The sequence below is a fragment of the Onychostruthus taczanowskii genome, unplaced genomic scaffold, assembly GCF_017590055.1.
Source record: "Onychostruthus taczanowskii isolate IOZ18803 unplaced genomic scaffold, ASM1759005v1 scaffold1, whole genome shotgun sequence".
Lineage (NCBI taxonomy): Eukaryota > Metazoa > Chordata > Aves > Passeriformes > Passeridae > Onychostruthus > Onychostruthus taczanowskii.
Window position 1 is genome coordinate 34637466 of NW_024496525.1, and position 15942 is coordinate 34653407.

Below are 15942 nucleotides of genomic sequence, written 5' to 3' on the forward strand. Positions count from 1 at the left end.
AGGAAGGATCCTGTGTTTGATCAATTTTATATATCTGAGGCTGCTGTTTTCAATCCTGGAAATATGGTGCATCACCCAGAATGGGGCAGGTGTAGGGCTGAAATGAATTTTTAAGTTGCTGTAATTACTTATTTTATCCCATACAGACTTCAGATCCCCAGATGGATCCCCAAATGGATCTTTCAGTTCTCAGTGCAATAAATTGCCACGTGTGCATTCCTTTGTGATTTTGTTTCTTGTGTTGGACTGAGATAAGAGGTAATTAGATTAGCTGGGAATGCCTTAAGTGAATTTGGCTTGGATTTTGCAGTGTTTCCAGTTCCACAATTTTACAGCAGTGAGCACGCAGGAGATTATAGTCCCATGTAGAAAAAAATGAGAAATAATTACAGGAAATAAAGGAGAACCAACTAGTCATATTGAGCTTGTGGGAACAACAACTTTTCGAAGAAAATATGAAGGAAGTGTGATATTGGCAGGGTTTTAGGCAGAGCTTGTGCACATGATGCCTCATTTTAGGAGGTGAGCCAGCAAGGCTGGGGTCTGTTTCACCTTTGATAGGGTGTTGCTCTGGCTCAGCAGGGATTGAAAAAAGAGTTTAGGCACAAAGAATTAGTCTTGTAACTAATATAAATCTGAATGAGTGTTCGTGTTTAGATTATGTGTTAGGAAGAAACTCCTTTCTGTGAGGGTGGTGAGGCATGGGAACAGGTTGCCAGAGAAGCTGTGGCTGCCCCATCCCTAAAAGTGTTCAAGGCCAGGTTGTATAGGGCTTGGAACAAACTGATCTAGTGGAAGATTCCCTGCCCATGGCAGGAGGGTTAAAGATAGATCATCTTTTAGGTCTCTTCCAACCTAAACCATTCTATGATTTTATGTTCATAACTGCAAAGCATCTGCTGGTGTGGCAGTACCCAAAACCTCTGTGTGGAGCCTCTGTTCCCTTGCTGTTGGCATGGTTTCCCATCAGTCCATCTGCAAAGACCTTCCTTTTTGCAGGAATATCCTCAGGTGCCATGCTGCTCCCATTCATTGAGTGATAGCTGCCCCTACACATCCTAAATAAATCAGATTATTTAGAAACTGTGGGTTGCAATGCCCAATGAGCACAGTCCTGACTCCTCACAGAAGTCTGTAAGACCCCTCACTGGATCCTATTCACTGAAAACAGTCACATTTGCCTCTCTGCCTCTTACAGGTTCTCCAGCTGGGATCTGATATTCTTCCTCAGTACAAGCAAGAAGCTCCAAAGACTCCACCACACATTATACTCCACTATTGTGCTTTTAAGACCACCTGGGACTGGGTCATCCTAATTCTAACCTTCTACACAGCAATCATGGTTCCATATAACGTGTCCTTCAAGACAAAGCAGAACAACATTGCCTGGCTGGTGCTGGACAGCGTTGTGGACGTTATTTTTCTGGTTGACATTGTTTTGAACTTTCACACCACCTTTGTTGGCCCTGGGGGAGAGGTTATATCTGATCCCAAGCTCATAAGGATGAACTACCTGAAGACGTGGTTTGTGATTGATCTGCTGTCCTGTTTACCGTATGACATCATCAATGCCTTTGAGAATGTGGATGAGGTAAGTGGCTGTAGTCTGTCTCAAAAGCATTGTTTTAACTAAAGATTCATTCAGAAGCTTGTTCCCTGGTGCCTTGTGAAGGCTGATCTAGAACAGACACTAAACAAAGTTAAAGAATAAAGTAGGGATTTATTAAAAGGCCTCAATGGATCCACCTTGGGCAGCACAAGAGCCCAGCCAGGGCTGCACCCAAAATGAACCAAAATGGTCACAAAACGGATGACTAGTCAAGGGGTCTCCCACTTTTATATGTTCTGGTCCATTTGCATGTTGGAGTTAATTGTCCAAATATAGCTTTAGATTATGCAGTCACACCCTGCTTGTTTTTTTTTCTCTTCAGTCCACCTTTGTGCTCTTGGGCCTGAGATTTGTATCATTTGTCCTTGGCCCCAGCTGGAGCAGGAATTGTTTTGTCTCCCTACTCTGTGCAGAGAGCTCACCATCCCCTGATATGAAGCCTAGACCCACACACTAAAGCAGCACAGAATCTGAAAAATAGAAAAGCTAAAACCTGAGGCATCACCCAGTGAGGCAGCTCATGCTCTGTGCAGATACCGGGATGTGGCCTTGAGCTGCTGGGATTTACCAGCAAGACATTCCTGCCTTGGTGGAGAGGTGTCTGAGGGTCCCACTACCACATGTGGATACTTATTTTAGTGACAAGGGTTTTAGAATGGCTTGAATGTCATCCAAAAGCATTGGTGCAAATCCCTGTCAAAGTGGGCTGGGCCATTTGGGATGTCCACTGTCGCAGCCTTCCTTTTCAGCTCAGTCCTTGGGCAGCTCTAACCCATTGCAGACCTTGAATACACTTCTGTATTTGCTCTGGCTGAAGCTGGTGACAAATTTCCCACTTACATGAAAACAGGGAATGGCTCTGAATAAACATTTTTTTTACATCCTGCCCTAGGACTGCCTTTTGAACCAGGCTGTAATTTTTTTAAATACCATTTTAAATGTTTGATTGAGAGGGAGATTTATTTCCATTTTTATTCAACTACAACTAAAATTTGGGAAACTGATTGAGTAGAGAGAACATAAATATCATAGATGGATGCTGAATTAAAGCTTTTAAGTGCTAAGAGTGTTAACATTTATGCAGTTGAGCTTGCAGCCTAAGCTAATACAGAAAACAAGCAATAACTACAACAAATAATGCATGCACGAGTCAGTGTAGAGCAATTCATTATTAAAATGGAACTGTAATGGCTTTAGGACTTGTTTTAATTTTTCTCTAGAGCTTTTTATCTTCAGGGCCATAAACAGATGAAAAAGCCTCTCTCTGTTCATTTTTGAACATTTTAACAGTTTTTTCTTAGAACACCGTTTAGTGGGGTTGTTTGTTTGTTTTTTAATTCTCAATTCTGCACTTAAATATCCTCACTATATAAAACCTACATTCTTTTTTTTTTAATGCCGGCTTTGCTGCAAATTTTGTAGAGCTCCTTCAAAATTCCATCCCTGCCTCTGCATGCTGAGTAGCATCTTTTGACATTGTTCCATTTTATTTATAGCAAATATGACAGAAGTGATAATACTTGCAGCTTAAATTCAAGATCCTGTGAGGGCTGCCCATCTGAAGCCAGGTTGTACAGCCAGGCTGTGTAAGAAGGTGATATTAGCAAGATTGTAGACATAATACATCTTTTTAAGGTAACCACTTTCAGACTCAGAGGAACCTGATTTTTGTAAAAAATGCAGCATTATCTCCAGATTTTTTGTGCTTAAATATGTAAAACAAACAGAAAATGTCTGTGCCCAAGCAGGACAGATTTAAAAGGATGAGGTTAACCTTTTTCTCTAACATACAGATGGGAAATAAGCCGTCTGCAATATTTGTGACAGGGAAGAGAATCTTGACACAGAGCATTATCATTGAGACACACCTAAAGTGACAAACTTTAATCAAAATGTAATAACAGCAGCAAGGTATTGTGAACTCCAGTGATCCTAGAGCAGCTGTCATTTGCTTTCAAACAAATGAAACATTAACTCCCTCTTAATAAAGGAGGCAACAGTAAGATTCCCTTGTCGTGAAGTGCTGTGTTATGGCTCTGGAGCCTCCAGCAGGTTTATATTTACTTGATTTCCCTCCCTTCCAACTCCAGCTTTCCCTAGTGTCTGAAAAGAATTGAAATGATTTTGAAAACAGGTATGTAAACAGTCAGCCTTTCCTCCCTGAGTCTACATTTTCTCTTTAAGAAATAAGATCTTTTTTTTTTTTAATGATATGTCTTGATTTGTGACATTTAAGTCTTTCGAGCTGTTTGGTGTGTTCTGGGTGGTTGCAGTTATTAATGCTCTTCATCTTCATTTGGTTTTTAACACTTATTTTAACTGGCACTCCTTGCCTGGGATTTAACTTTTCGGACCCCCAGCAGCAGGATGTTCAAACACTCTTCAGAGGTAAAGAATAAGTAAATCCATAATCTTAATTTGGGAGAGATACTCTGATTAAAAGCAATGTTTCTGGTTAGAAAGTGGGTGTTTCCTTATTAAGGCAAGCAGGAGAGAGAAGAGTTCTTTTAGCTCTTGCTTCTGCAAGGTTTTAGCTCTCTGTCTTGGCCCGGGGTGTTGGATAAAAGTGTTAAAGTTGATGGTTGTGGCATTTCAGATAAAACTGCAGAAAAAGACCTCAGCAATAAAGACCTTGGGTGCAGGTCCTGGTGCTCTTTGAGTTCTTGTGGTGGTGAGGGATGGACCCAATCCAGAGTGAACCGCCCTAAAAGCCAGCTGAGTGAAAGATGACTTTCCAAATTTCCCTTGTTTTTCCCGCATCTGACCCTTGCTGTCCCACATAAAGTATTAAATGCTTTTTTGCTAGTTGTTAAGGAGCTAGATGAGAAGGGGGAACACCATTGGAGGGGTTTCTTCTCCTCCCTATGGCAGATCTCTCACTCATGAAGAAGGCTATGGCCAAGGAGGGTTGGGATTTTGTCTCTCTGATGTATCTATAGACTGCTCTATGTGATACAGGTGCTTGAAGTGAACTAAGATGCCTTGAGCACTAGAGTGCTTTTTATAATGCCAAAATTAAGGAGATAAATGGAAAGATTTAAAAAAAAAAAAGGCTGGAAAAAGAAAATGTGTGCTTTCTTACCGAGGGCTGTAGTCCTTCAAATGCAGCCGGTCTGGGCCAGAGTATGAGCTGTGGCATTTCCCTCACAGACAGCTTAGGTGAAGGCTGGAGTTCCCACCTGAGGCAAACATGACTGCAAATCAAAGTTATTTTGTTGCTGAATACCTAAGGAGCCTTGGTGGAGGATTTGATGGAGAGGATTATGACACACAAATTGGGAACTGGGGGGGATTAAGATGATTTGAGGCAGAATTAGAGGTGTTGGTTTCCAAGCCTGGAGTTACAGAGCCAGGCTGTTTGAGTCTGCTCAGGGGGACTGGGATGTGTGAGAGGGAGGGGGAAAGGGAACATAATGAGAGACACCTTGCACAGCACAGAGTGATCTCAGTTTTTGTGATGGATGAGGAATTAAGTGGCTAAGTGGTATTGAAAGGGCAGGAAAACAAGGTAAAATAGGCTGGAGAAAAATGTGCTAATGGAGGGGAAAGTGGGACATTTGATTTAGGAAACTTGCTAGGATGATAGTCCCAGAAAATCAGAAAAATGCATGATATCTTTTCTAATTGGGCAGCATAGCCTGCACTGAAATACATTCTGGCTAAACCAAAACCATACAGAATACCTGTTCTATACAGAAGTGAGACAGGGGACAGCATAGTGGGAAATCCAGGCAGTTTTCAAGGAGCAAACCAGAACAGAGTGTGTGTGTGCAGAGTCTCTGAAACTTGGCTGAATTTATTTTTTTTTTTTAGTGTAAGAGTTCTCTGAAACTTCAGATTTAGTCTAAAAGCCTGTCTCCTCTTTAACATTAAGCAAAAAAAAAAAAAAAAAAAAAAAAAAAAAGACACTAAACTTTGGATTAAAGGGGAATATGGTGTTTGGATCCAAAAATTTTGGTCCCATGAAGTTCCTGTAGGCATTAGGATGTGAAGTGTGTAGAGGCTGGAAATTGGATTTTTGTTGTGAAGTTCCATGTTGCTTGTAGTGCTTTTAATTTTTTTTTCCCTGAGTAATGAGCTGCGTGTAACAACTCTTGCACTGCTGTATGCCCCAGTTTATAAAATTTTAAAATTGTGACTCCCTGCTTTTGAAGCTGGAGAATTATGTAACCTTGAGACTTAGCCTTTATATGTGTTCTGCCTATTAGAGAGAGAAATATCCAGCCTCTCTCAGTCTGGGCCACCAAATAATTGTTTGTAATAATTTTTTCCATACAAGTCAGAATTATCAGCCTCATATTGTGATGAAGTTTTCAGCAAATTTGCAGGTGCCCAAGGATGCTGATCAGGTATGGTAAAACCATGCCAAAAACTCCCTTTGGGACCAAATACATTGATTGGCATCCCAGGACACCAGGATGCTGGGCAGGTTTTTGGCTCTTGTCTTCACATGCATTTGAGTCTCTGCAAGTAAGTATTTTGAGTAAATATTCTCCAAACTAGCTGGATGGACCAGCTTTTGGCCAAATGAAAAATTCTTCCACAAATTAAGGGTTAAATTCAGCTGAAAAAGTCTCTTATTATTTTGAAAAATATAATTTTTTTTCTGATTTTAATCAGAATTTTAACTGAGATTCATGAATTTCTGAGTTTGTCATGAAATAATATCTAGAAGCTAGATCTCCTCTGTGCCAGAAACATGGTCCTGAAATGACATGTCACATACCACAAAGTCAGGGTGGCATCCAGATGATTTTTAAATGAGTTGTATAAAAGATCATCCTTTCTGCAGAAATTAATTTTTGCAAGCCAATGGCTGGAAATGAAAGCAGAGAAATGTAAATGACCTAAACCAAAGTTCTGTGCCTGTTGTTTAATAATGTAAGACTACATGACCCAGTGGCCTTTAAAATTTAGCGATCTTTGCAGGGCACATTAAAACACAGACTCCTTGTAATTGTAATTTTCTTTTAATTGCTATTATCGATCTACTTCAGCACTGTCAGAAACTTCTTTGTATCACTGCAATTAATAGAAACTAAAATTGCAATGTCTGTAAATTGAAAGCAAATAAAAGCTGATTGAGCTGGTGTAGCCCCGTTCACACCTGCAGTGCTTTACTGCAAACATTCCCTTTGTGGGAGGTATTTGAAGGAGGGTTTTGGGCACCAGGCTGAGTGGTGTGTACAAGGGGAAAAATTGGTGTCGTTCAAGAGTGTGACTTTGGCTCTGAATACAGTCTATGGCTAGCTAGCTTTTTTAAATCTTGCTGGCTGACATGGAGAAAATAATTCCCAGAACTAAATCCTGGCTGCAGCCAAGTGTTAAACTACAATGGAAATTCCTAGCAAGTAATGACAGAGGCACAGCCCTGGGACCTGGCATTTCCTCCCTTGTTATGCACTCAGGAAACAATTAAATATGGAGAATGCTGTCATTTTGTTGTAGTGTGTGAAAACCCGTGATAGAATAATACAGTGGCAAAGGTGTGGTATTAAGTTATAAATGTATCCACTGTAGGTATATATTTTGTAGAATTCCAACCATTTTCACCCCTTTCACTTAGTCACCTCTATCACCCCATTGCACTGATTTGCGGAATTGCATCTCTTCTCTTTGGCTTTTATTCTAAGGTTTAATTAAAGTTCTGCCACCGTTTAATTAATCAGCTTTAATTTTTTTTTTTCTTAACTAATTCACCAGCTACTTTAATGCTGTACAAGGTCTGGGATATGTCTGCAGGTTTCCCTGTTGAGACACCTGAAAGCCTTCATGATGTGAGGGGCAACTTGTGAAAGGAAGGAGCTGAGCCAGAGTCAGGGCAGGGGGTGGTGGGTGACCTGATAGCCTCATGCACCTCTCTAGTGTGGGTTATGGCATACTGAACTGTAATTAGATGTCCCAGTGGTCTTTTTTTATTCCTTTTTTTTTTTTTTAATATTTCATTTTAATGTGATGTATATATTACTGGGAAGCAGATGTTGGGTACAAGCCATTTAAACCAAATCTTCAGTCAGAGCTGTATAAGCTGATACAGAATCCAGCAGAGGAAATTGTTTGTGGAGCACTTTCAATGGAAGCTTGGAGTCCTGTGTGATCCCTTTTGCTCACAAAGGAAGAGAAGGCTTGCAAAGGAGATGAGGAAATGAAAAAATCTGATCAGATGCTCACTGAAGTGATGCTGATGGGAGTAGCACAGATTCCCATTTTGACCTTCACCCACCTTTCCCACATGAGTGAAAATTATGACATTTCATGATACTGTCTTTTTCCCCCTTTTTTTGGGCACACCGATGCACTAACAAATTAAGTAGTGCAAGATGCCACAATCCCCTTATCTTGCATCTAGAAGAAATATTTTGCAATCACCCTTCTCTTTATAACCTCAGTTATTTACTGTTTGAAATGTGCTGCACTGTATGGTTGTGCCATAAACAGTTCACTGGAATTTTATTTACAATGTTACAGCTTATTGACATTTGTGTTATAGGGAAAAAAAAGGAAAGTTTCTCCATCCCCCTGGTAAAAAAAACTAGAAGATAAATCCCAAGCAATAAATTTAGGGGTACTTTTGGAAAATACATGAAGAAACCTGCTTGCTTACATTTTTCTGTAAGGACTCAAATTTTTGCTCACTGAAGTCACTACTCCTACTGCTTCCAGTGGTGCAGGGTCAAATATTAACTGGGCTTTGCTTGTATCTGGACCTGGGATCTAGATAGCTGGTGCAGAAGAAGGAAAGCCCTTTACTCCTGTGTGTATATTCATAATTGAATACAACTCTAAATTCTGCTCTTAAAGTGGGGATAAATCAGAACTATCACTTTTTTTTGGGGTTGTTTTTTGTTGTTGCTTTTTTTTTTTCTTTTTTGTCATTTGCTCATTTTGATTTTGTAGCTATGCAGCTTCATTATATTAATTGCTTACCAAGAAATAAAGATTTCTGATACAAGTCAGAAGATTTATTTTAACATTAACTCCAGGAAAGCAGAATTAAGGAGCTAACCAGGGATTTTGGAGCTAAGCTCTATTTAAGTAGCTAAGCTCGAAAATTTCTTTTGGGCATGATTTGCTGGTTGCATTTCAAACAGCCTTTACCTCCTCCAGGATACTCCTCCTGCACTGCACAGAACAGAACTATTTTGTTGTGTGCCTGCAGGCTCACCTGCTGCTGTTGGCAGGGCTCACCATTGCTGTCATTCCCAAAATCTGTAAGCACTTTGTTTCCTCTTACTTTGCTTGCCATCGTGTAACAACTGTTTGGTGGAGATTGCCCAAGGTTTACAAAAATCCTGCCTCTTTCACTGCTTCAGTACTTTAGTTACAGAATTCACGGAATCAGCTACGTGATTTATTTGGGTGATTTTTTGTTTTTACTTCTGGTGAGAGAAAGCTAAGGAAAAAAAAAAAATTTTGCTCGCGCATCTTTAAAGAAAGTATTTGGACTGTGTTTCAAAATGTGCTAAGCATGGATTCACCTCATGAAATGTGGGACCAGGCATTGTCCACAAGGAGGTACAGGCAATGTGGGGCAGGACTCCTCATGTTCTAAGATGCATCTCCAGAGTAGGTCTGAGGAGTCGTTCTGCCCTAAAACTTCTATTTCTCACCCTTGAATGTAGTGACACTACTGTGCCTAGCTCAGATGCAAACTCCTCTGTGGTCTAGTTTGGGCTGTAGGAAAATATATCCCCCCTTGAGGCTGTATTTGCCTCACTTCAATTTTTTAAAGGATAAAAGCAAAAACAGAAAAAAAAATAGTTGTAAACTCATGGGGTCCTTTTGAGTCTCTGAGTCATCAGCTTTAGTGAGCAGGTTCATTGTATCACCCATCCTATAAACTGATCAAAATCCACCTTTCCTCATGATGTCTTGATAAATCTCTCTTAATTTGCAGTCTGTGCATTCCTTTCTGTGCCAACCTCCTTGGTTAAATATTTCTTTTCCCTCCCTCATGTTTGTCTCCTCGATGTGCTTAGAAAGAAGAGTCGTCCCTCCCCTGCATAAACATGCCTATTGTCCTTTCCTTAGTTCAAGCAAACTGATCTTGTCTAGACAACTCATTTATGAAATTTTATAAGCATTTTTGTGGCTGTTCCAGCTGCCTCTCTCTGCAGGAAGTGAAGTTCAAATACATCTCCTTAGGGCAGAGCTTTACAGATTACTCCAGGTGGAGAATTCATCTTCAATTTGCAACTGGGGTTTGGCTTTTCCTGTTGATGGTGGAAACATCAGCTGATCTGTCCTGGAGCTGGATTAGCCTCTTCTGTGAGTGCAGCTCACTGATTGCTCTGTCATGTGGGATGGGTAGGTGGGATTAACCCATACACCCAAATATTTCATTTTCTCAGTAATCTTCAGTTAAAGACCCTTGTAGTTGTAGACATTTTTGTTAATTTGTGCTGTAATGGATGCCGTGGGACTCTGTATTGTCAAGCTTTATCACATTTTCCTTTATTCCCACATGGTTATTCTCTGTTCCAAAGGTGCCATTAGCAGATTCTGTGACCATATACTATTTCTGTTTATGTCACTAAGAAGCCAGAAAAATCACTAGGAGTCACCACTTGTAAACGCTGCTAGACTCCCCTTTTAAGATTTCCATTTTTCCACCCTGTCCACAAGTTCTTCAGTCATCCTAGTATCCCAGTGGTGGTCCCTGTTTTCCCTGTGCTTCATAATAATTTCTCCTCTGATGTTACTGAAATACTGCATTTCTTATATTTAGAAAATGGGCTGTGTTATCAGAGAAAGCTATCAGGAGACCTTGGATAGATCCCACCTAGCCTGAGCTTAGCTAACCTACTGCTCCACTGATTGCATTTTGATTTATCTCAAAGTTTCTAATTATTCTTTCCCTTAATATTTGTTCAGGTAATGTATCTGTTTATTTCCTTCTTGATGCATTAGATTTTCTGGGAAATAGCAGCATCATTTTTGGAAACTAATGCTCAGGATTAATTTAATTTTTAGATCAAGCCTGGATTATTTTTACTTCGTTGCAGCTTGATCACTTTAGTTGTCTTTGGAAGGAAAAGAATTGGCATTTGGCAATTCTTACATTATCTCTACTTCCTCTCTAAGGTGTAGTTTTCTGTTGATCAATTTTTTATTTCTTATATATTTGTCAGTTCTCTGTTTCTGTTTTCTTCCTCTGGGTGATTATTTACTCATTTATAACTGATGCCCACCTTTACATCTTTTTCCGTTTCTTTGAGTTGCAAACTTTTGTACCTTTTGATGAAAGGACATTCCAGGTGTCTGACTCTTGTACCTCTCACAGTCCATCTGTCTTCACTTATTACTAGCTCTAGTTCAATATTTATGATTTACCAGCTCTTGCCCTTTTGAGAGCAAGAACCCCAGACCAGTTTACTTTGTGATTGTTCATTTTTTTATGAACTGATTCAATTTCTTCTTCAAGCCAATGGGGACTTCTGCAAAGCCCTGCCAGAACCGGAGGTAGTGTAGCATCACATTATGTGGAGTAATTGGCTGTTAAATGAAGAAATGAGCATGCTGTTGCATCTGCCGAGCATCTCAGCCTCCTGTTATTAATAGCATTTATTCCCCAAGCTCCTCTGGAGCAGGATCAGTCTCACCTTGGGAGGCAGTGCTCTGTAGTGCCTGTTTCTCTGGCACACAGCACAGACTGGGAGCTGTGCAGCTCCAGCTCTCTGGGTTTCTGGGGGTGGGTTTGATTTCTCCTTGCAGCAGCTGTGTCAGCGATAGCCCTCAGCTCCTGTGTGCTCAGAGCCAGGGGAGGGAGGTGATTCACCCCTCCCCATCTGTCAGAGGTGGATGGGGTGAATCACTCCCCTGACATGCCCCACTCCTCCTCTCCAGGGAGGAAGGATGGGCTGCTCACGGGGAGGGTGGTTGGCCATCAGCTTGCAGCATTCTGTGGGATCCAGAGGCTGCTTGGAGCTCAGTCCATGCTGTGGCCTCATAAAACCATTCTGCTCTTGCACACAGGTGAGCCCTGGCTGCAAATTCCTCTGAGGATTTATTACTGTGATGGAAGTTTTGCTGTATTTGCTTGTGTCCAGCATAAAGATACTAGCTTAAATTTAATTTAACATCTCTATATGGTGCAATCACCCTTTCAGTGCATTTGCAACACATCCTACCAACATTTCATAGCTCTGGTTCTTGGCCACCCCATAAATTCTTCAAAACCACAGTGTATTGAATATTAAAACTGAGTGAAAAGTTGTTGTTTCTTTCCTCTGACCTTTTTTGAGACAGCGTTTTCTATTAAATGACACAGTACCGATCCCCATTTTCAAAGCTCGGAGTATTTCAGTTTTAGAACACATTTAAAATCTGTATTTTTGTTTCTTTTTGTTGTTGTTGTTGTTGTTACGTGTGTACCCACAGCTAACAACAAATAAATAAATAAATAATCATGGAGTGAAATCTAATTGAAAAAGTGCCTAGAGTTAAAAACACATTGTTCCATAGTAGAAAGAAAAATATATGCATGATTTACCATTTCAGCATACTGGGATTTAATTTCAATGTTTAAGCAGAATTTTGTATATTTAGATGGTTGAAATTAATGGCTGTTTTTGTTTTTATTTTACTTTAAAAAAAAGAGCAATAATTTCCAACTTCAGAAAAGATTAATTAGATTAGCAAGCAGCCATCTATTCTTTTTCAGATTTTACAAACATGAAGCTCTGCTATTCTGCTGCTGCTTCAGTGTCGAACAGACTCCACTCTATTTTCCCTGGTTTAGGAGATTTTAGGTAGAGTCATTGTGGACTCAGATGATTTCCTGCCCTTGTTAACCTTCCTTTTCCTTGGTGACAGTGTTCCCTTCATCCTCTTGCATGTTTGGCTCTTGACCCCTGTATAGCACAACTTTATCAGCTTCATTCTTCCTGCTGCCTGGCTTATCAGGGATTCATTAAGTGCAAGAGAACTTTGCTCTCTGTTCTTGCTGGAGGTGCAGAGATCTGTTCCCATGCCGTGCATGGCAATTTTGGGAAACATCTGTCTCAGTCTTATGGCTGGAGAAGTTCAGCTGGATGCAGACACACAGCTTAGACACGTCTTTCATTCTGGAGGACAGCATTTGGACAGTGTGGTAACATCTAGGGGCTGAAATGGCAAGAGTCAGGTAGTTTAAAAGGAAGGATTGGTCCCTCTGCATGTCAGACTGAGTGATTTTATCAGCTGTGACTCCACTATCAAATTTAATTTCCCTTCTTAGTGTATCAAGAGGATTTGAGAACACAGATTTTGCAAGGTTCTTGTGTCAAGCAACTTGGGTTTTGTTTAATCATGAATGTCTAAGTTAATTCCAAAGTTAAACATCCATCCCTCAAAAATATCTTTCTGGATAAATTTGACAGAGTCTACATCTTTTGAACAGCTTCATCTGTCTCCTGAACTGGTGGTACAAAAATGGCTGGTTCAGAGCCATTGCTCTTGTCTTGGCTCTCCTGATCCTTAGAAGTCCCAGGGAAGGACTCCTGTGACTCACATTTGGAACAGTTAAATGGATGATGTGTGTCAGATGGGAATTCGGTTCCAAACTTGACACCCAAAATGCAGTTTTGGAGTAGGTGGTTTTTCAGTGGAAAGATTTCTGCAGCTGAGATGATTGATGATGAGCAAGCTGAGTGTCCTCATCTGATTAGGACGTGATAAAATACATTGGCCAAAACCCCAAGGGGCTGGATTGGATGGTTGATAACATAAGGAGATGTTCTCAATTAGAGATCACAGCCCAGCAGCTGTTACAAACAGTTGGCCCAGTTGAAATGGCAATGGAGTCACAAATGCTCCTCCCAGAAGGTTGGATCTCCAGGATCCAACATGTGCTTGATTCACACAATAAATCCAAACTGGATTACATGCCCCATTCACAATTTCTAATCACCTCTCTGTTCCTTGAGTGCTGAAGTTACTTCTGTCAGAGCAGATGCTCATCCTGGAGTAGGAGGGTTTCCAAAGTATTCATTATGGAGCATAAATACAGTTAAAAGAAAAAATGAAATTAAAGGCAGCCTGCAATCAATTGAGTTTAGAAAACTCAATTTCTTAATTGCCCAAACGTAATTCAAGGCAGTTAGTCTTTCACATAACTTCTGTCAAAGATGTTGCTGAATCTGAGGCAGAGCTTTGCATATTAACAACTGTGTATTAATTGTTGGCATTTTTATAAGTATGAAGGTATCAGCTTGACCCAGCCAGTAGTTAGTGCATATGTGATTGATACAGATATACATATATATATATATACTCTATACATTATGTATCTCATATTCATTTAGCATTTGTGTAGTTGCTGTTTCCTACAAAGTGCTTTATGGAAGAGGCTTTTGAAGCTTCCAGTATTGTCATTCTATTTTGGAATATTAGACATGAAATGTGAATGTTCAGTATATCTCTTGTTTTTTGGCCTTAAGTAAAGGGTCAAACTGAACAGGCTTTAAGATTTACAGTGAAACTTACTGGAATGAATTACTCTTTGAAAATAATGCGTTTCAATGTCAGCTAAAATGAAATATTTCTCTTTGTTTTATACATAAGAGATGTGATTGTTACCTGTGCTTAGGGGAAAAAAATGACAGCACAAACTTTCTCCCAGACTTTGAAATAAATGCTGTATTTTTGTGTTATTTGTGTAACTGCTAAATTGTCCATGTAACTTAGAGAAGATGAAGTGTGGGTGAGGGATGGAGGTCACTCCGTAAACTCTTCTGTTCAGGGGGTGTTTGTGCAGTAAAAAGTGCAGTGTAAGCTGTGCCACTGGGGCAATCTTAAACTACTGGGTGTAGAAAAGGGCCCCCCAGGTTTGAATTCCAGGTTTTTAACTCCTTCCCTAGCCTTAATCCTGGAAATGAAAGGTGACACTTTAATAAAAAACAGAATTAATGCATCTCTGTTTGACCAATGCAAGAGGATTTGGTCCTATGAGAAAAGCACCCTGCTGTTTTCTCCCTCTTTTGAAAGTTGTAAGCTTTCAAAGTCAAGGTTAACTCAGTAAAATATACTGCAGAATAACTATGAAACTGATATGAAGTTCTCTCTGTTTTTTTTTTTTTTTTTTTTTTTTTTTTTTTTTTTTTTTTTTTTTTTTTTTTGGTATAGATATTGTTACTGTGGTTTTGGATTCTTGTTCAGTAGTCCATTGGCCACAGTCCATTGTGTCAGGAATATTGGAAGGGACTTCCCAGTTTATTGGAAATGTTGGTTGTTCAGAGTGTCTCCCAGTCATAAATCCTAAAGCAAATAAGTAGATATACATTTAAATGGAAATAAGGATGATACTGTGATCTCTGTCTTGTGTAAATGCAAAATGCAGAAATCAAAATGGGAAAATTCCACTTCCCTCTGTGGTATTAGTCATCATGAGATCTTGAATGCAAATATAGAGCTTCAATTTATTAAGGATTTGGGGATCTGAAACACATTCCAACAGGATTTGAAAAGCATACAAGACCTGTGCCAAACTGATTACATCTAGAAATATTAGATGTGTGTTACCCTTCAAATGCTGGGAAAAGGGAGGGAAGGTGCAAAAGAAGAAGAAACAGAGGTGAAAAAGAGACAAATGTTTTTCTGGTGTGGAAAACTCCAGAAACTCTAGTCTTTAACTGTTTGATAATATAATTAGCCAGTGTTTTGACTAGACTGATTTGATAATGATTCATAGAAAAGGGCAATTTAATCTTGGCACAGTAACTAGGAATGTTTGCCTCATTGCTTTCTATGTCTTAATTTCTACTTTAAATTAAATGTCTTCAGCTTCTGAATGTTTTTTTATTAGAAACCTTCCTTTACAAACCTTCTATTTTGAGCCACCAGTTAATTTAATGCACAAGTTAGTTATATCATGGGATTGCAGTAGATCAAGAGCATATTTTTGTTCTCTTTCTGCATCTCTAAACTCCCAAACCATTTGTGCATTGAGAAGGACATACACATTTCTCATCCCTTCTCAGATGTTTCTATTAACTTTCTGATGGTCCTTGTGCTCTTATTCCCTAAATATTTGTATTTCCATTTATTTGTATGTCATCTGTCTTGCATGACAGGAAAAAACAACAACACTGCACCAACACTTGCTTTAGGAAAATATCTATTGATTGGGAAGGAAATTAACCCTGTATACAAAGGCATGTGCCTTGTGGTCCATATTTCCTTGCTCAGGAAGGTGATGTGCTCACAGTTGTTTAATTCCATGGTCAGTCAGTGAGACTTCTTGTAAATAATAAAATATCCAGAGTTATGTTTGAAGGATAAGAGGTGGAGAGTGTTGTATTGGAAGAAGTTACTCAGCTCCTGTTTGGTAGAGGAGAGTAGCAATAGGCAGATTT

General features: G+C 39.7%; 1 protein-coding gene across 1 annotated transcript in view; it reads left to right on the top strand.

Moving 5' to 3' along the window:
- The window catches only part of KCNH5 (potassium voltage-gated channel subfamily H member 5), a 148759-nt gene that overhangs the window by 42396 nt on the left and 90421 nt on the right, over positions 1–15942 (top strand). The window contains exon 6 of the mRNA XM_041398230.1: positions 1199–1591. Within this exon, the coding sequence (XP_041254164.1) occupies positions 1199–1591 (393 nt within the window). The remainder of the gene's footprint in view (positions 1–1198; positions 1592–15942) is intronic.